This window comes from Carassius gibelio, chromosome B16 (genome assembly GCF_023724105.1).
Source record: "Carassius gibelio isolate Cgi1373 ecotype wild population from Czech Republic chromosome B16, carGib1.2-hapl.c, whole genome shotgun sequence".
Classification (NCBI taxonomy): domain Eukaryota; kingdom Metazoa; phylum Chordata; class Actinopteri; order Cypriniformes; family Cyprinidae; genus Carassius; species Carassius gibelio.
In genome coordinates, this window is record NC_068411.1 from 17,870,316 (window position 1) to 17,893,731 (window position 23,416).

General features: G+C 36.3%; 1 protein-coding gene across 1 annotated transcript; it reads right to left on the reverse strand.

Annotated features, from left to right (window-relative positions):
- Window positions 1-143: 143 nt before the first annotated feature.
- kcnn4 (potassium intermediate/small conductance calcium-activated channel, subfamily N, member 4) lies at window positions 144-22,332 on the reverse strand. The gene is made up of 9 exons (XM_052577994.1): window positions 21,558-22,332; window positions 18,090-18,185; window positions 14,103-14,557; window positions 13,581-13,716; window positions 8,068-8,178; window positions 5,621-5,742; window positions 2,250-2,319; window positions 1,353-1,519; window positions 144-1,276 (listed from the first exon to the last, which is right to left on the reverse strand). Exons 1-9 carry the CDS (start codon window positions 21,840-21,842, stop codon window positions 1,273-1,275), a joined length of 1,446 nt encoding a protein of 481 aa, XP_052433954.1. The 5' UTR covers window positions 21,843-22,332; the 3' UTR covers window positions 144-1,272.
- Window positions 22,333-23,416: the final 1,084 nt, after the last annotated feature.

The following is a 23,416-nucleotide window of genomic DNA, read 5'->3' on the forward strand; positions in this document are numbered from 1 at the left end:
ATTCTAAAGCAATACAAATATTTTGGTTTCCTTCACTATGTTCCTGAATAAGCAACAACAGTTAATGATTGGTGGAATAATGAGTCATATGCTTCCCTCATACCAGCAGTTTCAAATATGCAAAGACACCAGTATAACTAAGACAAAGTTCCTGTTTGTTTATAAAAAAAAAGCTGTTTTCTTATTCCCACTGCCTTCGTATAATCATTATAGTGTATACACATCTAGGTATTAAGTCTATTTTAAAAATATTCATTGCAAAAGATACAAAACAAGCACAGGAGTGGTGGCCAAACAAGCAACACATACTTTTGTCCACCAGGAGGAGATACCAGAGAGGACTGAGTCTTTGTCTTAATAAACTCAACTACAGTCTTGAGCAATAAAGATTTATCTGTCACACCAGTTTTCTGAATACCGTACTAGGCAAAACCACCACATGCCATCATTCAACAGATGCCATGTCAGGTTAAAGGGCTGATGGAAATTCAAGTCATTCCCAGATTTTTTGGGGGGGGGGCTGTGGGTGCAGGTTCTGCCTCACTTAGGGTTTTAAAAATATCAGTGAACAAGGGCAATAGACTGCCTTGACAATTTAATAATGACAATTTATCTGACTTACCTTTGAGAAAGTTGCCAGCAAGTTACAGAGACGTTCATCAATGTGTCATTACCAGGTTGTATGCACATGACTGAACAATAGCGTATCAAATTAGAGTCATAAAGTTATTATCAAGTTGCTCTGCATGATTCCTATTTCCCAATTCTGAGATGAACTTCTCAAGTTAAGGTGTTTTCTTCAGTTTGATTAAGATGAACTTCCCCAGTCTCATCTAGGAACAGGAACTATAGAAAGACTGACCATTTGTTCACATTTTTTTTTCAGTTTCACATTCCTTCTGTGACTTTCACACACTGATATAAATCACATTGAGGCCTGTGCGATTGACTAACAAGTAATCTAAATGTGTTCCTTTGTGTAACACCAGAATCCCCATCTCATAGTTTCGGTATCAATCATAAACTGAAACTCAAAAGTTTAAAATAACCAAAATAACCTTTTGAAAAGTTCATGTTTGGAGCACTGAGGAAGTGTTCATAAATACACGCGACAGAACGTCTGTTCAAAATAAAACAATGTCTGCTATGATGTCGCTGCTCTTAATCCTTTCGTTAAGTTCATCATAAAGTTCCTCCATCAGTTCAAGAGGCTTGATTGAAGAAGACTCAGAAGACGAAGACTATATTAGCCTTCGAGAGAGATGTCACAGGTCACCTGTACAGAAATAGATCCACGCTTGTATAAACCTACTCGATCAGGTCAAGCAAATAAAACTTTTGGGCGGCATTACCTGTGGTCCGGTCTGCGGCAATGCAGCGCCTGTGTGAGCAGCTCAGAGGTGATTTGGAAGGAGCGTCCCAGCTCGTCCAGCTTCTGCTCCATAGAGATGATTCGCTGCTCAAGCTCATGGTAAGAGCTGTTCCAGTTAGCACCCAGATCACACATGATCATCTGCATCTGTTTGAAGACAGAGGGCATTTTCAGATAAGAGCTTGGTATTAGCTGTCTTTCATGTGTGTAAGATGAACCCCCCCCCCCCATATTAAGCATATCAATATAGTAAGGACTTTAAAAGTTTGGTTATGTTTCTCTCTCAAATTAATTAGGAGATATAGCTTCTGAAACATCAAGGTCTTTTTATGTGCACAGCTGTATCACGCAAGAGCTGCTGATATCTGACACTGCTGACGTGTTTTCTGGTGTGCCCAATAACAAAGATAACACGTCAACAGCGTCATACATCAACAGCGTCACTGCAGTGTTGTGAACGTGCTCACGATTGACCCGAAAGAGAAGACAATGCTGAATAAAGTCGTCAATATTGTTATTTTTGGACCAAAATGTATTTTTGATGCTTCAACAAATTCTAACTGACCCTCTGATGTCACATGGACTACTTTGATGATGTTTTTGTTGATGATGTTACTTTGAAAGCTCTCGGACTAAATCTAAAATATCTTAAACTGTGTTCTGAAGATGAACGGATTTTACTGGTTTTACTGGTTTGGAACGACATCAGGGTGAGTTATTAATAAAATAATTTGCATTTTTGGATGAACTAACCCTTTAAGGTAGTTTTTACAGAGATTTTTATGGTTTCACTGATCATTTATATGTCTGGGTTACACGAATGCCTTTTTTTCAGGTAAATGGACCTAGAAACGAGTCTGATGTATGTCTGACTTACCTTTGAGAGATCCACCATCTCACTGGCATTGTCCCTTAACTTCCTATGCTTCAGTCGCAGGTGACGAAATCTAGTCGAGACAGGGAAAAAATGTGTTACATTTTTGTACAATGGTTTTAACAGAACTCTAGTCAGCTTGGTTTCTCCTCTATGTAGGAGATGTCAGGCTTTAGATATCACAGAATGCAAAAATATATATAAATGTGCTGGCCATTGGGTCATAAAAATAATATTTTTACCAACTGCTGGGTGTCAAAACAGTGCTATTTTAGTATAATTCGATAATATTATAGTAATTATTAAATTTGAATTAGCTTTTTATTTTTTTATTTTTGTTTAAGGTTTGTTAGCGTTGTTACATGCTTTTTTTTCTTGTTTTTATTACAGTTTTTCTTTTAAACATGTTAGTTAGTACTCTTATTTTATTTCAGTTAGTTGCCAAGGCAACATTTCTCATTTTTATTTAAGATTAACATTTTGAGGTTATATTTATTTGATTTCAATTTATTTCAATCAACAATTAAAATTTTTGTTACAATAACAATATTGGGTCAAAACAACCTCTGTGCATTTCTCAGAATCTTGACTGGTATTTTTGACAAGTTTTGTCTAGAGTAATATTCAATTCATTGATTCTCCCTGTATTTATAAGAAATGTGATTTGTGACATGATTTTATATATATATATATATATATATATATATATATATATATATATATATATATATATATATATATATTTATATATATTATTTTTGTAACTATCATTTTCAAGTGATTTTATCACTGGATAGGCCTCTTTTTTTCACGTGTGCAAACATTTCTCACATAATCATACATAAGTTCTATTTAGAATTAGTTAAACTGAATTTATTTATTGGTAATCAACAAATGTAATGTAAATGTAAATGAAACATTTTTATATTCATGTAGGTTTTTGAGGTCATTTTCAGGGTTAAATTCAGAATTTTTAATTTATTTTGCAAACTTTCATAACGAAAGTTTTAGCAGTACATTTGTGTATTTTTTGCAGTAGGCCTAGTTGCAGATGTCTCTGAATAAAGTCCCAAAAAAAGCAAAACGGAAACCGGTTATTGCAGGGGAACCATCAGCAACTGCCAAAGCATGCAGAAATGACCAGTGTCCATGTGTCATGGGAGCAAAAAGGGAACAGACCGAAAATCACAAACCAGAATGACCTCCTAACTATTTGGCGGTCTGCTTGCTGGCATGCTGTTTTAGCTGTCACTGCGGCACCCACTTTCTTTCCAGAGTATTTTTGGTGGTTCTGCTAACTGTAAAACAGGAAGTCAGAATCCCTCCACCCTTACGGCCATCCACGGTTACACAGGGATCTCATACATGCACATGGAACATTCTAAGAGCCGGATTCCTGTCATTAACAATGTTAAATGCCGCTGTGTAAATTCACACATTGCTGCTTCCTATTCACTGGTCATGAAGGAACTGCAGCCAAAGAGGGCAGCCAGCTGAGCCGCTCTCCCCAAAATCAGCCGCTTATCTGCAGGAAGATGTCAGGACTTACTTGTAAACAAAACAGCAGTCAACAATCAGCTGAGAGATGGGGAAACTGCCATTCTCGCAATGACCACAAGATAAACAATCACAAGACTACATTTTATTCATGCTGCTTCGCACTGCATAAAGTGACCTCTGTGGAACTGACAAGTCATGAAAGATTTTATTGAAAATGACCAAGTGGAAAATGATCAGTGTCCTATCACCATGGGCTTAAATAATAAAATATTCCAGGTGATGGACAAGATGTTTAACTGGTTAACTGTTGCACGAATTTCTCATTCTCATCTGATGTTTAATTTATATATTAAACATGTTAAAACTTTCCTCTACATATATTTATTTACAGGAAATGGCTTTGATGTGGTGCTTGAGGTACAGTTAGCATCTTAATGTGTACTTTATCATACATATCATACAATAAGTTATATAAACAATTTTTATTGAAACATATAGACTTCGGTTTTGTTAATAATTATTAAAAAGTCCACAAAATAGCATTAAAAATAATCTATTCCTCTAAAGTCCGATATATAAAATTCCATCAAATCTGCATAAAATACATATTTTACCTAAAAATATAACTTTATAAAATATTTTTATTAAAATGGAAAAAATGTAATACTATATATATATGTATATGTATATATGTATAAAAATTTAATTTTATGTTTATATATGTTTAAGTCACAATTAATATATATAATAAAATTATATATTAGAAATATGTATAATATTAGAAATTACAAATATTATAATTCAATAAAATAATTAATAAAATTAGTTAAATTATATGTTTGCTTAATTGTGTTTTAAATAAAAAATAACATGTTTAATTGCAATTAATCGCATTGTTGTGCACAAAACTAATAATGCATTCAAAAGTAGTGTATTGTGCACTTTTTTCATTTAAAAGTACTGCTATGAACAAAAGTGCAGTAACATTTGGTTTGCAAACACTTTAAACAGAGTGCGGTTCAGTTATATATAGATCAGTGAGTGTGAGTGCTAACCACGCTGAAGAGCAGATCTTCTGATATGTGCTGCATGATTGTGTGAATATTTCTGGGTGGCAAAAGCGATAGATGTGTAATATATTGTGAGAGGGATGTGTGTCACCGCGTCCCATACAACTCAACATAATAAACCACAAAGTTAGCAAAACGATTCACTCCACTGAGATGAGCAAGCTCTCCTCTGCTGTGTTCACGTGTTATCAGAAACTTCCTATTTCCTATTTATGAAGTCATGATTATGAGCTTATTGCATTGTTTTCTGCTAAAAATAACAGTTGACAGTGGTTTGTGAATACTGATGCTTAGCCTAAATAATTTGATCGGGAGCATTCCCAGCTGTGACCCATGATTTTTCTGTATGTGGATTTAGAGCCCAGGAGCAACGGACATTCATAATAATAAAAACTGAGTTAATCAATGAATGCGTGAATAACTTGCCCAGCCCTAATATATAAGTATTAAATTATAGGCTCTATATTATTATATATTAATACATTTAAAAGGGTTTTAAATTGATTATATTAGAGAAATTATTTACATATCTATCTTTCTACATAATTAAATTAAATATTAAATTATAGGCTCTATATTATTATATATTAATACATTTAAAGGGTTTTAAATTGATTATATTAGAGAAATTATTTATATATCTATCGTTCTACATAAAACGATTAAATAATAATATATATATAAAAAAATTAATATATTTGTTTTAAAACTGTCAGCTATCCACAGACGTTCTGTCTTTCTCTCCTAGTGAATCTCTAAGGATGTTGTGTAATGGTTGAGTGCTGGCTTTAATGGATCACTCACACACGGATGGCCTCCAGTAGGCATCTCTGGTGGTGACGATGGTCTCCGCTGTTGTCTTTTGTCTGGGTGGTGCGATGCAGCAGCCAACATTCTCTTAGCACGTTAGCTGCTGCGTGTCGGATCTGTGTCACAGAGAATTTGATTAGAGTAATAAGTAATCCATCCATCATAGCTCTACAATGATAGTATATTGACAGTCTGTAGGACATTCCTTAAGTAAATAGTGGCATGTTTACATTGTTCAGATGATGGCTGGTCAAACACTGTCTGGAGCTATACTGTACAGACTGCTGTCTGCTTAACTACACCTGCTAACTATGATATGATGATTGTGTAAATACAAATTACAACATAGCAGAGCATTACTAGAAAATCTGGACAGGATGTAAGGAAACTGTTGCTGTTTATTAAGGGGACGGCCTTGATGAAAATAAAAAAGGAAAGACGGGAACGGAAAGGAAAAGTTATGGTTATTTTGAGGGTGATTTGAGGATGAGAATAGCCATCATAAAGATGTGGGTTACGGACAGTCAAGGGCTTTTTTTAATCACACATTTCTGTGCTTTCTTTGAATCTATTATTGTCTGTGTGTCTTCCTGTTGAAGACCTGCTCATAATGATGTCACCAGCTTCCCTTGCAATTCTGTGTGTTTGTGGTTATTAATAGAGTGTCCAACTGTGTCCAGATGTCTTCCTTTAAAGTATCATCAAGGTAAATCATCACAGGGGCTGATGAGTCGGACCCGTGGCATGCACACACACACACACACACACACACACACACACACCCTGTGACAGGATATGGCTTCTGCCAAGTTAAAAACATAGGTTCAAGCCTTCATGAATAAAATGAATATTCTAGGCTCAGTTCAAGTGAAACTCAATCGACACCTTTAGTGGCATAATGTTGATTACCACAAAAACGATTTCCACTTGCCTCTCTTAAAAACAACAAATCAAAAGCTGGTCTACAGTAAGACAAACACAATAAAAGTAAATGAGGCCAGTTTGTGAACATTAGTAGCATAGTATAGCCACAAGAAGGAAACAATGTTTATTACTTTTTTTTTTTTTTTTTTTACTGTATATCACCAAATTTTACAACTTGTCCATGACAACAAAACATCAGAATCCCTAAAATAACAGAAAAAATGATTTGAATAGCTTAACAGCTATAAGTGCTTCCTGGGCCACATTCACTTCTATTTGAAGTTCCTCGTCATAGAAAATATTTATATTTATCTTGTATACAGTATAAATTGTGCATTTAAAAAATAACATAATATATAGTTTTATTGAATTATATTTTTATAATAAATTAAATAGGATAATGATTTAATAAATTAAATGAATAAATAAAACAATATTAATGTAAAATATGATTCTAAAAAATGTCAACTGTCCAAAAGAATATGTGACAGCTTTCCACAGATCATATACAGGGAATTTGGAAAATGATGGACAAGTAAAAATGTTTTTGTCATGCATTATATGAAGGGTTATAATTAAAGGGCATTATAATGAATCATAATGTGAGTTGTAATATATCATATTAGTGTTATATGTATTAACTGTAATTGCAATTATTCATGAGATTATAATGCATATACATAAAGGCTTTAAGTAAAGTGTTTAAGCAAATATGCTGTCGATAAGCTTAAAACCTGGAATATTCCTCTGTAAGGACATTTTCAGAAACACCTGTCAGTGTTTGCTAACTCAAAGCAGTCTGATTTCATTTGCATTTGTGGAAACTGTAAGCATCTACCATCTTCCTCTATGCATTTATTCTGAGGTCTCACCTCCTTCCCTCTGATAAGCAAACAGATGGATCCTGTTAGAGGAGTGCAAGCGGCACCTCAGCATCAAGATCCGGCCCTCGGCACCTTCTCTCCTTTACTCTTTTCCAGTGCATATGCTAACGGACACACATCAGTGCATCTTATTTCCTGACTGAGTTAAATTTCTCATGGACTGACACAAGTTTTCCTGACATGAACCTGATTGTTTCCTCCCTTTGACGCCTTCTGTTGGCTATTATTAAGAGCTCAGCGGCCATCTCCCTGGCCATCCTAAGCATTTTCCCACACCGTGCTGCTATTTGGATTTTCCTATTTAAGGAAAGAAATTATATGCTAAAAAGCCTCCGAAATCATAACACCGGCGTTATGCGGAAAATAACGCTGCTTCCATCCATGCCTCTGCATCCTCCGGGTCACTGCTTTTTATGTTTCTCATCCGAAACGAAGGCATATTTTTAAAGATCAAGTTAGGCATTCCCAAATGGCTAAGCTGAGTCTGATTATCATTAACGTATCTTTCTTATGACCACCAAATCGGTCATAAGGAAAAAACCAAACACAGATAGGTGTTGACAAAAAGACAATAAAGAATTGAAAGAGGGTGCCATTCATGGGGTGTTTTATGTGGTGGTCGGTCTTGCTCACCCGCTTGGAGATCTGAATGTCCATCATGAAGAAATGCACATGTTTCTCCCCTTTGTTAAGCGCCAGTTTCTTAGTCATGACGGCTACCAACATAGCAGTACATGCCACACCCTGACAACAAACACATAGACATGAGCATAGTTACCATCTGTCTCATTATCCCAAACATATACTCAGACATAAAGTATTCAGAGTTAATGATATTCAGAGAGTACACAGAATTACAAAAAGGTTCTTCTTAGCAAGTCTATAAAACATTTTTCGGGGGAATGAAATACAATGGCATTTCTTTGATTCAAATCAGTTTCAAAAATTTGGAAAGCTTTTCCAAAAACAGTAGTTTTATATGGAAGAAAGTGTATGTCTCTATGAAGATTGTTTCCATGTAATTTCACACTAAACAGTTCATTTACCTGAACTCCTTAATTTGTTGCATTAGAGAAAGAAATGATTGAGAGATAAAGAAAGGGAGACAGAGAGAGAGCCAGTTAGTTGTTATGGAGAGAAAGTGTTGTCAGCATCGCTTTAAGGTTTCTTCATGGTATTGACTAAAGGTTCTGAAAAAACAAAGGCTTACAGTTTTTCCATAGTTGATTATTCACAGCAGTCGAGGAAAATGTTGAAGTTTATTTACAGAACTCCCCTTAGTCAATCATCTTAGTAAGCAAGAATTAATCAATTCAAAGGGCAAAAGCTTTAATACTACCATCATTTTTCACAAAGGTTGCTCCCAAAATGCATTGCATGTATACAACATAATCATGAATAAAAAAAAAAACAGTAGCATATCCCAACATTGCTTTTATCATCACAAAATGTAAACTATATTAAATACATGCAACAATGAGTATTATAAATTAACTTGACTTTAATTAAGCTATTAAGAAATGTTTTCAGATAGATTGAATTAAGCTTCTTATACAACTGACAATTATCTAATTGTTTGTACCTTTTTCTTTTTTTTTCTCTTTTTTAAATTAAATTTAATCAAGTTTAAGCTTAAAGCAAACAATTTCAATTTATAACCAAGGTAATTTTAGTATAATTGGGATGCTATTATAATTTATATTCATACTTTAACTTTTTAACTTTTTATGTATATATTTTCATTTTAATTATAAAGTTTTCAGCAAAATTTTATTATAAAATTGTATTGTGTAATAATATAATTAGTACTTTAGTAATTATTACTTAGGTTTTTAATGCTGTTGTTTTTAGTCATTTTTATTTCAGTTTTATTTGTTTTAGTACATCAGTGTATCTGAAATAAAATAATTTTATGTTTTTGTTTTGTTTCAGTTAAACTTTATTTTAAGCAACAAAATTGTTTTATGGTTTTAGTTTAAGTTAACTATAATGACCCTGTTTATAACCAGGCATTTAACAGCTTTTTCCCTCAATTACTCATTTATATTTATCTTTTTGGGCAACAAGAGAAAACGACTGATTAAGAATATATACATTTTTGCGGTGGAGGTGTTGGATGCCAGACACACACACACACACACACACACACACACACACACACAGATGCTCCATCATATTTCCACTTGATAGGTAACAGGTGATGGAAGCTGGTCCTGACACTTTCATTAAAGTCTCATCTTTATGTGGAGAAAGGCATTGACAGGGGGCAGCCAAGCATGTTGAATGAGCTACAGGTGAGAGGGCTATCCCACACTAATGAACACCCGTATACTGTTCCAACTGGATTAGGAAACTTTTTTTCTGGTTTTCCAAGTCTTGGGCACAGGTTTGCACACCCTCCTGATCTAGTGGCGCCAAATGCTATAAACCACCTAAAAATGGCAATGGTGGAAAGTTTTCCCTAAAAAAATGGGGAAAGCTTATAAAAACACTGAGCCAGGGAGAGAGAGAGAGAGAGAGAGGAGTGAAGGATTATTTTCCACTGTGTCAGGGAGGTGTCTGGGTTTGGCATTAGCCCCATGCTCCTGTCGTGTGAGCCCCATGCTCCTATCCTGCCGGCTTATCTGTCCTGATCGGAAATGAGGGATGGAGAGAAGAGAGGGGTGGACAGTCCGGTGCAGATGCAGCTGCCTGAGTCAGAGAGAGGCTGGAAACTTAACCCCCTTAATAAACATACTGGCATGCGCTCTTACTGTCACTGTGAACATTTGTTCACTATAGCTACAATAGTTATCATCAACTAACAATGAAAAATACTAATAAAGCATTCATTAATCTCAGTTAATGTTTTATGTTCAACGTCTAATAATACATCATTAAAATCAAAAGCTGTATACTAATGTAAACAAAGATGAATAAATACCACAAACAAATGTATTTTGCTCATTGTTAATTAATGTTAGTAAAAGCGTTAACAATCGGACTTTATTATGAAGTGTTACCAAACACTTTTATTATATAATTTTAATATAAATATTTAATTTATTATCAAATAAAAACTACCATTTTACCCTAAGAACTATTTTTAATATTTATGTTAATATAATATAATATATTTTATTAAAATAAAGGTTAGTGTGATTTTGCCAAGCACAACTTGTTCCTGGAACAACATCCCAATCAACCAATCAGAATTGAGATATAACTTTTAAGGAAATATCTGTTTTAGGCTTACAATTAGGGTTAGGTGCTTCAACCTCCTTGTTAATCAGCTATCATTTCCAACTGATTTTAGGAATAAATTAAGGGTAGGGTTAGGTTTTTTTGGACAATAATGTTGATCCAGGATCATCAAAAGATGTCTTACTTGGCAAAATCACGGCGACCTAAAATATAATAATATGAAATATTAAATAATAATGTTTAATAAAGCTTCTTGTTATGAACTTTTGCCATGAAATTAATATGTATCGACTTTTAATTTTCAATCATTCGGTCTGAAATGATCTTGTACGGGTGTAACCAAAGTACTTGGTTTACAGACAAAACAATCTGTGTATCATATTGCTAAGCCATTCCCTCCCTTCTTCACTTACTGAACTCTATGCTCAGATACACCCAGACACACACACACACACACACACACACACACACACACACAAGGCCTGAGGGTCCACATTTAAAGTATTTTTTAAGTGTATATGACATTCAGTGTACAATGTATGACAAACAAAAAATGATTTGATGGATATTTTATTAGTAATTCAGACAACCTTGTTTATTAATCATGTGACTGAGATGTGAAAGATGTCAAAGACTGTGATTCTATTGAAATTATAATCTCCATCCTTCATCAATGAGCCTGCCAACACAGCATCACTGGAATCCCTTTGGAGTCCAGTGTCGCTGTCAGGAAGGGAGGAAGAACAGCTGTAGCTGTACTAAAAGTGTGTCCAGATGGACGTGGATCTCATAACTCAGTCACAATGCTTTAAATGTGATGAAGTAGAAGCTGCAGCAACTGCAGACACTGTTAAACCAGTGCAGCTGGGTGCCATTTATGAGACAAATGACTTACAGGTCAAATACACACTTGCTAAGATTGTTATTAATTGATTGAACCATGTTATGAATATGTATCTTTAATTACACGTTATCATGTGGTCAGCAGGTCAGTAAAATGTTAATCTAAAGTATGCTGCACAGTTACAGGTCATTTCTAACAGGACAAAGAAATTACTCAAGAGGGAGTCAGTTGTGAGCTCAGTAATGACTCTAAATGATTCACTGACTAAGTGACTCTGATACCTGGCACCAGCTCACGAGCGAGTCTGAAATCAGTTTTGTGAATCTTTGCTTACTTATTCAAATGAACCGTGCGTGAGAGTCATTTCTTGTGACATCACAGCTCACATTGTGTTTTTTGTTGTGATGATATATTGCATACATACACTGAACAAAATTATAAATGCAACACTTTTGTTTTTGCCCTCATTTTTCATGAGCTGAACTCAAAGATCTAAGACTTTTTCTATGTGCACAAAAGACCTATTTCTCTCAAATATTGTTCACAAATCTGTCTAAATCTGTGTTAGTGAGCACTTCTACTTTGCCGAGTTAATCCATCCACCTCACAGGTGTGGCATATCAGTATGGTTATTGCACAGGTGTGCCTTAAGCTGGCCACAATAAAAGGCCACTCGATGTTGCAAGTTTTGAGGGAGCGTGCAATTGGCATGCTGACTGAAGGAATGTCCGCCAGAGCTTTTGCCCGTAAATTGAATGTTAATTTCTCTACCATAAGCCGTCTCCAAAGGTGTTTCAGAGAATTTGTCAGTACATCCAACCGGCTTCACAACAGCAGACCACGTGTTACCACACCAGCCCAGGACCTCCACATCCAGCATCTTCACCTCCAAGATCGTCTGAGACCAGCCACCCGGACAGTCGGTTTGCATAACCAAACAATTTCTGCACAAACTGTCAGACACCGTCTCAGGGAAGCTTATCTGCATGCTTGTCATCCTCTTCATCTGCATGCTCGTCGTACAGGGCAGATGGCAGACAGCGTGTATGGCGTCGTGTGGGTGAGTGGTTTGCTGATGTAAACACTGTGGATCGAGTGGCCCATGGTGGTTACGGTATGGGCAGGAGTATGTTATAGTCAATGAACACAGGTGCATTTTACTGATGGCATTTTGAATGCACAGAGATAACGTGATGAGATCCTGAGTCCCATTGTTGTGCCATTAATCCATGACCATCACCTCATGTTGCAGCATGATAATGCATGGCCCCATGTTGCAAGGATCTGTACTGTTCCAATTCCTGGAAGCTGAAAACATTCCAGTTCTTTCATGGCCAGCATACTCACCGGACATGTCACCCATTGAGCATGTTTGGGATGCTCTGGATCGGCATATTCGAAATTATGTTCCAGTTCCTGACGATATCTAGCAACTTCGCAAAGCCATTGAAGAGGAGTGGACCAACTTTCCATGGGCCACAATCAACAACCTGATCAACTCTATGCGAAGGAGATGTGCTGCACTGCACGAGGCAAATGGTGGTCACACCAGATACTGACTGGTTTTCGGTGTACATACATACATAGAAAAAGTCTTAGATCTTTGAGTTCAGCTCATGAAAAATGCGGGCAAAAACAAAAGTGTTGTGTTTATAATTTTGTTCAGTGTATACTGACCACTAATATAGCTGACTAAACCACACATACACACAGACACAGAGTTTTCAGGCTAAATTCTCGTTGCTATTTCAGTCACAGTCAGGAGCTACTGATGCATATCATTCTCAGAAAAAGAGGACAAAAGCTGTAACTGGGGATGTACCTTTTCAAAAGGTACACCTTTGTACTTTATTTACCACTAAAAGGTGCATATTAGTCCCTAAATGAGGCAAAACGTCATATGATAATGCTAAACATATTTTATTTCTTTAATAAACCAAAGAAATAGAGTTAAGTGAATCAGTAGGAGTGTTTGTCCTAGTACATACAGTAGTACAATCTCTTTGTCGAGAATTAGATAATTTATAGCATTTGTCTCAAAATTCTCTTGTGTGAAAGAACGGCAGGAGATCTATAGAAATATGACTAATAGTTAAGGGTTAGTTAAGAGTTTATTTACCATGACGCCTGTAAGGAGACACACCACCTTGCCACATCTGGTGTGAGGGGCCACATCTCCATATCCCACTGTGAGGAAGGTGATGGCTATGAGCCACAGTGCGGTGTCCATGCCACCTGTCTCTACCTGCTGCTGCCTGTAGGTGGAGACAGAGAGCGGCTATGTAAATGTACGAAAGACATGTATTGTGCAAAACTTCAACTGATTCAACTGATCAAACGAATTGTTGCAGAAAAGACAACAGTGCTAATGAATAACAAATCCTTGCCGTGACAAGCAAACTAGAATGTATTATTCAAAATTTGACAGTCAGTAACGAGCTGGTGCTGAAGAGCAATTTGTTTGTTCCTGAAATAAATCTATTAGTAAGAAACGTATGACCAAAACTCAAATTGACCATCAACATCAAAAGAAGTATGATAACACTTGATGAGCTGTTTCTAATGAGTGAATGGAAAAAACAAAATAAATACTGTTGCAGAAGTGTTTGTGTTACTCTACAAATATTTGCACGTTCTGTACCTTTCACACAGTCGCAGCATCCAAGCCGCGGAGAGCCAGAAGAACATAATGAAGACCAGCAGCGTGCGGGCCGGATTCTTGTTCATTAGCACCTTGAGCACAAAGCGGAAGGTGAAGTTGATGTTGTTGAGGGAGCCGATGCTCCTGTACGAGGCGCTGAGGAGCACCTTGCTGTGGAGCAGGACGGCTCTGTGCACGAGATACAGTCTGAGGAACATGAGGGCCGACAGCAGCAGCTCCACATCCAGCATGATTTCTTTGTGACTGGAGGACAAGCAGAGGGGGGTGGAGGAATTTTGCACCGGCTTCCCCCCGAGTGTGTCCTCCATACTGGGCCTCAGGTAGATAGCCACGGGATGGATAGCGCAGACAACGAGCTCCAGGGAGATGCTAAGCACCCGGTTACTGGTCATGGCAATGCGCCAGTCCACCTGGTTGTGGTCAATGATGAAAAGCTTGAAGAAAGGAAAGAAAAACAGAGGCAGCATGTGTATCAACAAGAGAATCACTTGATTGATCTCATAAGGAAGCAATGATTAACAAAGAATGGCAGAGACGAGAGAGTGAGCAAGACGTTCTTGATTCACTGTAAGAATGGGGCCAAAACAAACACAGCCCTGCCCTCCCTGATAGGACGTCCAGCTGTAAACTGTTTTGCTTGTGAAGGACAAGCGTGTCAGTGAAACTACTCGGAACCATAAATCACAATTAAATGGCTCATTAATTACATGACACAAAAAACCTTAATCATGACTTAGAGCTGAAAATGAGTAACGCCATATAAATCAACAGTCGTCTTGGATTACAACAGACGATTTGAAAAGTACATGGACCAGAATTCGGTTGTAATTGTGACCGTTGCTTACTTTTTCCTGCTACACTTATTGCACCATTTCCAGCTGCTGCATAATCTGAAAACTTCTATCAATCTGCACTGCAAACGTTTCCTCATCCATGAGGTCATTCGCTGCCATGTCAAGACATGGAATTCTAGGTACTTTGATCAAACATTTAAAGCATTTTAAATTAATAGAACTTTACTTTGGCAAAAAAAACATGGTTTAGAGAAGAACATTCATTATACTTAAACCGCACAAAATACTCTAACTTATAAACTGTAATGTAATTAACCATACCTTACTGTAATCTAATCACAACAGAAATGTAGTAGTGTTAGTAAGGTTTTGATTTTGCTTTGTTAAAGTCATGAAACCAAAAATACTGAAAATAAAAATATTAGAGTTGTCAATATATTGATGTATACAATCTTGATTAGAGAAAAAAGAAAGATATCATTGCGACTTTTCTGATATTTTTCTTGTAACTGTGAATGTATATCTCACAATTTAGACTTTTCTTCTTAGAAATGCACTTGTACTGGTGGAAATGTTCTATCTAATGCATTCATTTGCTTTTTAAAGCAAGTAAGTGAAACAAACTCTCTGCATGTGTATATGCAGTGTCTATAAAGACACTGGTCAATATGTGTTTAAGTAAAAATACATTAACTTTTAGAAAGTGATCCTGTAGCTCAAACAGTAGAACAGAGCATGGCACTATGACTACAATAAGATCATAGCTTTGATTCCCAGGAAATCCACAAACTTACAAATTATTAATACAAATTATCTTACAAGAAATGATGTAGCTTCGTATATACTTCATAAAAAAAAAAGTTTTGCCCTGTTGTACACTACTGATAACAGTACTGCAACATGATGTTGCATAACTTCCTGCTTCGATGGGATTCACAACGTAAACAACTAATACTCAAAAGTGATCTTAATCAACCCACTTGCAAACACATTGCCCTTCATCTGGAGTATAGTGTAAATATTTCAGTGTACCATAATGAATATATCAGCCCATATGAAATTTTACATTTATTTACTTCAATAGGAGTTAATCTGTTACTCCAGCTGTAGACAGTCAAAGGTTTTGTCCCATGAATGAGACCTTACAGTGAGGGGTGCAATATGAGTCCCATGGGAACACAGTTAAGGCTTCGTTGGGCACAGGGTATAGGGTGGGGGATGGGCTGAACTGAGAGAGATGTGAGACCGTGTAAAAGCAGGTGATGTCTTGGCAGAGTGGACCGATGGAGACATGTGCAGAGGTACTTGAGACTGCTGAGGGATTTTGGCCAAATGTCATGCTTTCTCAAAGTACATCAGATTTTAGTAGAGAAACATTTACATGGCACAAACATACATATAAATTACATATTAGGGGTGTAACGGTATGCAGAAATCACGGTTCGGTAAGTACCTCGGTTTTGGGCTCACTCTTCGATACAAGCTTGGCACAACAGGAAATGTTTTTTTTTTTTAGTTTTTTTTTTTTGAAAACACAGTAGTGCTACATACATGAACAGCATGAACAGTTGTTTTTTATTCGAATTAGATTGTATAATTTCAAGATATAAAGCAAAAATAGAATGGTCTGACTTTAGATTTGTGAAATTATGCTACATAAGACACCTGCACAAAACAAAAACAGCAGACGGACTGAATGAAAATGCTGATTTATTCTCTGACAGCAGGTGGTGCTTATGGAACATCAGCGATACAGCGTTTCCTTGGTTACCGCTGTAAACAAAGCAGCTGCGCTTATAAATAAAATTTAATATGCATTATATGATAGTAAGATGAAAAGAAAAACCCCATTGAAACATTTCTGAAGATGGTCAGCTCTTCTCAAAGATACATTCATATAAACCCCCACATATTAGTCTTGCTATATTTTGAGCATCGTGAACAGTGAGCTTGATCTGCCTGATCCTGCCTCCTCTTTACAGACCGCATAAAAATTCCACACAAACTACATTTTGGAAAATGATTGCAATGCAGTTTGTGTGCAATTCTAGAATATGAATTGAAAATAAAACTAAAAACTGGTTCTGATTTATAGCCGGCATGCCATCTGAACTCACCATTCTTGTTTTGGGTTAGTGTGTAGATCGTCTCTTCTTCTGTTATTTCCTGTATTGCCTTTGATCGACTGTATTCGTCATCTTACTGCGTGAACCGAACGTGATGTCCGTACTGTGACGGTTTGGGACGAGTACCATTACACTCCCGATACATATACTTTCTCAGTTCTTTTTCGTCTTGGCTTTTGTTTAACCAAATGAGTCACATTAAAAGTGAAGTGTAACTGACTCTTTTGTGATTAAAGTGAAGTGTAACTGACTGACTTTTTTTTGTACTTGAGGTCCTTTTAGCCCCAAATTGCTCAATCTGGGTGAGGGGTTCAGATAAGCCCCATCTGCTCCTCACAATATACTGCATTTAATTTGTTGCTGTTAAATCTTAGTCAGGTTTCATTCACTGGCCTCATTCAATTTTCTATTTAGTAATCATTCTTTCTTGCTTAACCAAATGCATAATACACTACAGTTTGTATTACAATTTGAAACTACAGTTAGTATTTTCCAGAAAAAATGACTAAAGAAGTTGAGTTAGTAATGGTTAAGGGTAGGAATCTTCCAATGCATTGGGCTACACTATTTAACACCTATAACTTCTCTCGTAAGGACATGACATCACACGTCAATGTGTACTTGTGTTTGTTTTCTTTTGTAGTTGTCAACACAGATGACATCAAGCGGCATTCCATTCTAATTAGTATGACATTTAAACATAAAGAACAAGAACGAAACTAATAATTGTACCAAATCATTTAAACACCTTCAAGAATTTCTTAAAGGGATAGTACACAGAAACATTTTAATTGCGAGATTGTTTAACCAGCTAAATATTTGAAACTGTTTGTGTCTATACAATGAAAGTCAACTTTCATTGTATGGGAAAATATATCTTTGTTTGTGTTACACAGAAAAAAAAGTCATAGAAGTTTGGAATGACATGAGAGTGAGTAAATGATGACAGGATTGTCATTTTTGAGTGAACTGTACCTTTAAGAGTACTTTCATCAGACATTAAAAAGAGGCAATTCAGTTGTTTCAGACTGGACAAAAACACTCACTCTGATGTCTTTATAATGGAAGGCGATGATGAGAATGAGCAAACACCCCGTGGAGAAACTGATGAGACCATTTATGGAGAGGGCATATATGGATCCCTGGAGAGAACAGACAAAACAAAGAGAATGAGAGTGAATTACACAAAAAGGTTACGGTGCTGATACTAATTTTCAACATAAGAACTGAAAAATACTAGTTAATACAACTGATAAACATTTAATAGTCTAAAGTTACAGCATTTCACTGTTATTTCATCTGTATAATTATTACATTTGGTTTAAATAAAATGAGGCAGGTGCTTCCTGTTGAAAGATGTGAACGCAATGAGCAATTTAACATTTTTAGAATCCTATTTAAGATTGCTTTGCTCACTCCAGTGACCGTGTTATGTGGGGAGGACAGCACATGAAAATCAGCATCAAGCGTATATGCCATTAGAGGTCAAAACTCAAATCCATTATTCAAACGGCACTAATTATGCACTAAATGATGTGGAAAGATGCAATATGACCGTAGGCAGTGTGAACAACGCAAAGGGGAGGTAGGGAGGGAAAATGTGGAAAAACCTGCATAAATAGCCAATTTTCCTTCATAACCTGTTTTCTAAGAGACTGGTGAGCTTAAATTATCTTGCCTGTAAGATCGTTCTGTTAGCATGTGTTCCTTCTCCATGCCAATACAACGAAAATAATACAAATATATAAATTGCTATGCAACTGTGTCTGAGCAGAAGAAAATGGGCAAATATTATATTCTAATAAAATGATAGTATGATAGTTTTATGGATCAGGTTCCTTGTCCGTTTACATGTTAAGCAAGGTGTCCTGCATCAGTTGAAATTCTGTGAAGCCCCTCTGTGGCCAAGAAATCATTCTTTGCACTAAAGATGATTCTGACATTTTGAAGAAGAACTGCTTCAACTGCTTGAACTGATTGGCCATGTGTTTTCATAAAGACATCAATTACTGAATTTAATACGAGAGACCACATTTCATAGAGTGAAATCTGGCATAACGAATGTTGTTTAATAAGACCAGGTGCACTTAGGGAGGAAACTTCCATTGCATAAGTTATACATCCAATCCGTGCCTTCCATTGCATAAGTTATACATCCAATCCGTGCATGCTTTGGGATGTATACAGACTTGGCAACTTCATGTACATAAATCTGTTTGATTTATCCTTAAGCGATTGTTCAGCCCAAAAATGAATAATCTGTCATCATTTAATCTGTCATCCCCCTTGAGTTGTGCCAAACCTGTATTAGTGTCTTTTATCTGTTGAACACACACAAAAAAATTATTTTAAAGAAATTTGGCAACTAAACAGTTACTTGTAGCCATTAACTTCCATAAAAAAATGTTTCTCCCAATACTGAAGAACACTGACCATTTGGTTATCAACATTATTTATAATATCTTCTTTTGTGTCAGAATTTTCATTTTTGGATGAACAATCCATTTAAACCCAAAGTCTAAAGTATCTATAGAAACAATTTAAAGTGATACTAGGTATGTATGGTTGCATTGTTGGTTTGAATTGCATACGCAGCATTATAAAAGTTTCTCACAAATGTTGGTTCCAAAAAATTATGATTGATTTCTCTGTGTCCATGCAGATGTATGTGAATGCAACACAAGGAAATTAAGGAAACAGCAAGTAAAATTTACAGAGGGCAGTGCTGGAGTTTGTTTTGCCCTCTTCAATCACCATGGTATGTGGACAGGACAGCACGTGAAAATCAGCATAGTGCTTATGTCCTGTTTGAGGTCAAAACTCAAATCCATTATTCAAACAGGCGCTAATTATGCACTAAATGGTGTGGAAAGATGCAATAGGCAGTCTGAGCAGCAGAAAGGGAGGGGGACAAAATGTGGAAAAACTTGCATAAATAGCTGCTTATCCTGTATAATTTGGTTTCCATGAGAATGGTAAGTTTAAATACACCGTCATGGTTGCAGAAGAAAGCTATGCTTTGGATGTGTAAATTAATTCTTATTCTCTAAATTGTCTGAAGCAGTATAATCAAAAATAAGTTTTAAGCAATATGTCCAAAAATAATTGGAGGAAACTTGCTAGAGCAAATCAAGAAAACAGATGAAAATGCTGATTAGTTGTCAGTGAGGATGTTGAAACTCTTTAGTCACCCGTGTTGACTGTTATACATTGTGAGGCTGCAGAAACTAAGCGTAATGCATTTTATAAAGGTCTAAATGTAAGATGTAGAAGGTTTTATTAATACGTTTTTAAAAAATAATGATTTTCTACCACACTCATCTAACCATTGTAAATATGGGTAAAGAGTTTAAAAACATGCATTCAGATTCCTTTTATAATAATATAACATACTTTTAATGAGGTCTTCAAATAAGTGTTTTCATACATTTATGAAATGGAAATCAGAGCAGGGGCCAGATAAAGGAAAAATAAAATAATAATCTAAAAAATAAAAAGTTAAAAAATTTCAAAAAAATGAATTCAGGAAGTTTGTAAGAATGTTTCTTAGTACAGTTTGTTTTTTTAATTTAACTCTTAATTTCTCAAATATTTTTTTAAGAAAATCAGTTTTGTTTCCTTACAAAAAAAATGACAGGCTTTGCAAGGGCTGGATTAAAAAATGTTCTAAACAGTTTAGGAATTTTCTTTAGATTAATTCCAAGGCGTTGGTAAGAATGCCCCTAAGGGCAATTCTTGTTCCCTTTTTTTATATAACAGACTTATGTAACAAAATATAAAAATAGTGATTAATAAGATTTTATTCCTAAGAATGTTTTGTGAAACTGGCTCTAGGGATATATTAACGCTTTTTTTTTATTATTAAATCTAATCCAAAATATACGTGACTGTTTCACACTTAAAACAGAAGAGCAAGGTGCTAGCAACACCAAGGTCATGGGTTCGAACGAAACTAAAGGAACTCTATTGATGTGTAAAGGCGTCTGTGTGTATCACGACCCACACTGACCTCAGAGAAGTGCCCGAGGTTTTTTGACTGGTGAAAGTTAACGAAGAGCTGGCTATCTCGTGTTTTTCCGTGTATGTTCGGCCAATCCCGTAGGTCCTCGAGCTCCCTAAATGAACGTGTTTTGCCAAAAAATATTATTTAAAAGATCACTTAATCAGCATAATGTACTCCAGTTAAAGTCATTTCAAAGGTTAGATAAAGTAGCAATTGTGCATGTTTCCTCTTTTTACAGTGTAACAAAACAGTTAAGATTTTGATTAATTCAGCAACGACGTTAGTTCCACACAACTAAATTAGAATTAGCTATGAATATTTCAACCAAGCGTAATTTCGGAAAGTTTTTTTTTTTGTCTTTTCTTCTAAATGTGGGTGATATTTCTCTTTACTGAATACCATTCAACTCTCTAGAGCTCAAAACTGGTGCTCTGTCCATCAAATAAACCATTCGGTTGTCTCAAGCGCACTACTGTTTTCTGTATTTCACTATAGCTGTAGATCTACTTACTGGACGATACACTACTGGGCACAGCTCAGCATGTAACACCATCAGCAGAATGCCTAACAGCGCGGTTCCCAGTGCCCACGCACAGAGGCGCTTCTTGTCCTCCAAAAGGAACTTTCTGTCACGCAGTCTATAAAGATTTCCCCCCTCGATCGGACTGAGTCTTTTCCCCGTGTGAGACAGCGGAACTATTATCTCCGTCGTTTCCCCGTAGTGGTTGACAAGTCCATCACAGTTTCTGCCATCCACCTTGGTGTCCAAGTGCGCAAGACGAGCGGTCATCTCCATAGCGCGCTCTTGTCTTCAGCCCATACAGACATCAGTCGCCTTGTTCTCCATCCTTTCCTACCAAAATATCGGAAGGCATAGCACGCTGAAGTCTAGAAGTAGCTATTTCAAAGCACAGAGTGAAGAACGAAATGCGCGCTCCAACCTGCGAACTTCCACTTCCAGTGTGCGCGCCTCAGCATTTGACCTGGTCTGTGGGTAGGCGCTCTGAAACTGTGCACTCTGAAGTAGCGCTCTTACGTAGCCTATGCTGTGCTGTTGATGGACTACATCAATTTCTTTATAAGTGGTGTCGCCTCATATGATTATTGTGGCATCTGTTTTTTTCTTGGTTTGTTGTCATTAGTCAAATTATTATTATTATTTTTTTTTAAGAAACTATCGTTCAAATTTTTGGCAATGTGTTCTTGAAGAGCTACAGTCCAAGATCAGTGAAAATGCTAAGGTTATATGCCATAGTGAAGCTCCAAACATTTATCAAAACAAGTGTTAGAATGAAGTGTTTAAAAGCTCATATTTGCGCTCTCAGCACGTTTGAGCTACAAAATAGTCAAATTTGTCCAGAGGGGTAGGCTACCTCTAACGGGGGACCCGTTTAGTGCAAGACTAACGGTTTAGTTAATTGTTTATACTAGGCTAGTGCTCCAATTACGGTAGACTTTATAACAAATATTTTATATACATTTTTGGGGAACAATTTGTTCCCGCGTAAAGTTCCTAGACTAGTTGTATTTGTACACAAAAGTGATAATTGAAATACTGACGGCATTAGTCATGTTAGTACACCGCCCAATGAATTGGAACGATAGTAGCTTATTGTGCTATGGTTACCTCTACTAGCTATGTTTAGTAACTAGTTGCATTTTTGAGGTTAGCCTATTGAATCATTTCAAAACACCAGTTAAACTATATACATACATATAAAAGGAATATAGATTTTAAGACTCAAAGTCTTTCTTCTTAAGCCTTAAAAACGGGGTCAGACCATACGTTGCTGGCAGGAGGACCTCACAAACTACTGCACTGCCCACCGCAGTTGATATAGGCCTATATTTGTTTGTTAGATTAACACTGACAGTTAATTTAAAGCATTTGATAACGAGATTCCTATAGGCTATAGATCATTCAGAAAATGAAAAATCAAACTGTCACTTCCATAATGAACTCTAGAGGGACAGGAACTCAGAAACTAAACATGAGTGGCCACGAGGTTTGCGCTCTCTACTCTTCGTTTACAGTCTGCATCTTCAAACCCAGTGAACTGAACCAGATTCTATTTCGACGTGCAGTTTCTAGCCCGTCTTCCTCTAGAAATGACGTAATGACCTTGGGCCATGTGACGCACTAGTCCCATGTGGATCCTTCCGCCAGGGCATCCTGTAGCACAGAACCTACAATAACCACCCCAATAAGTGTTTAGTCCAATTCAGTCTAGGAGCCCATGAAGAGTATTAAATTAGGATGGTTCCATCATATATTTGGCTTAATTTCAGAGGTTAGAATGTCGTTAAAAAGCTTACAAAGATCATATAACCCTGTTTTATATTTACCATAATCAAATAAGAAATAAAACT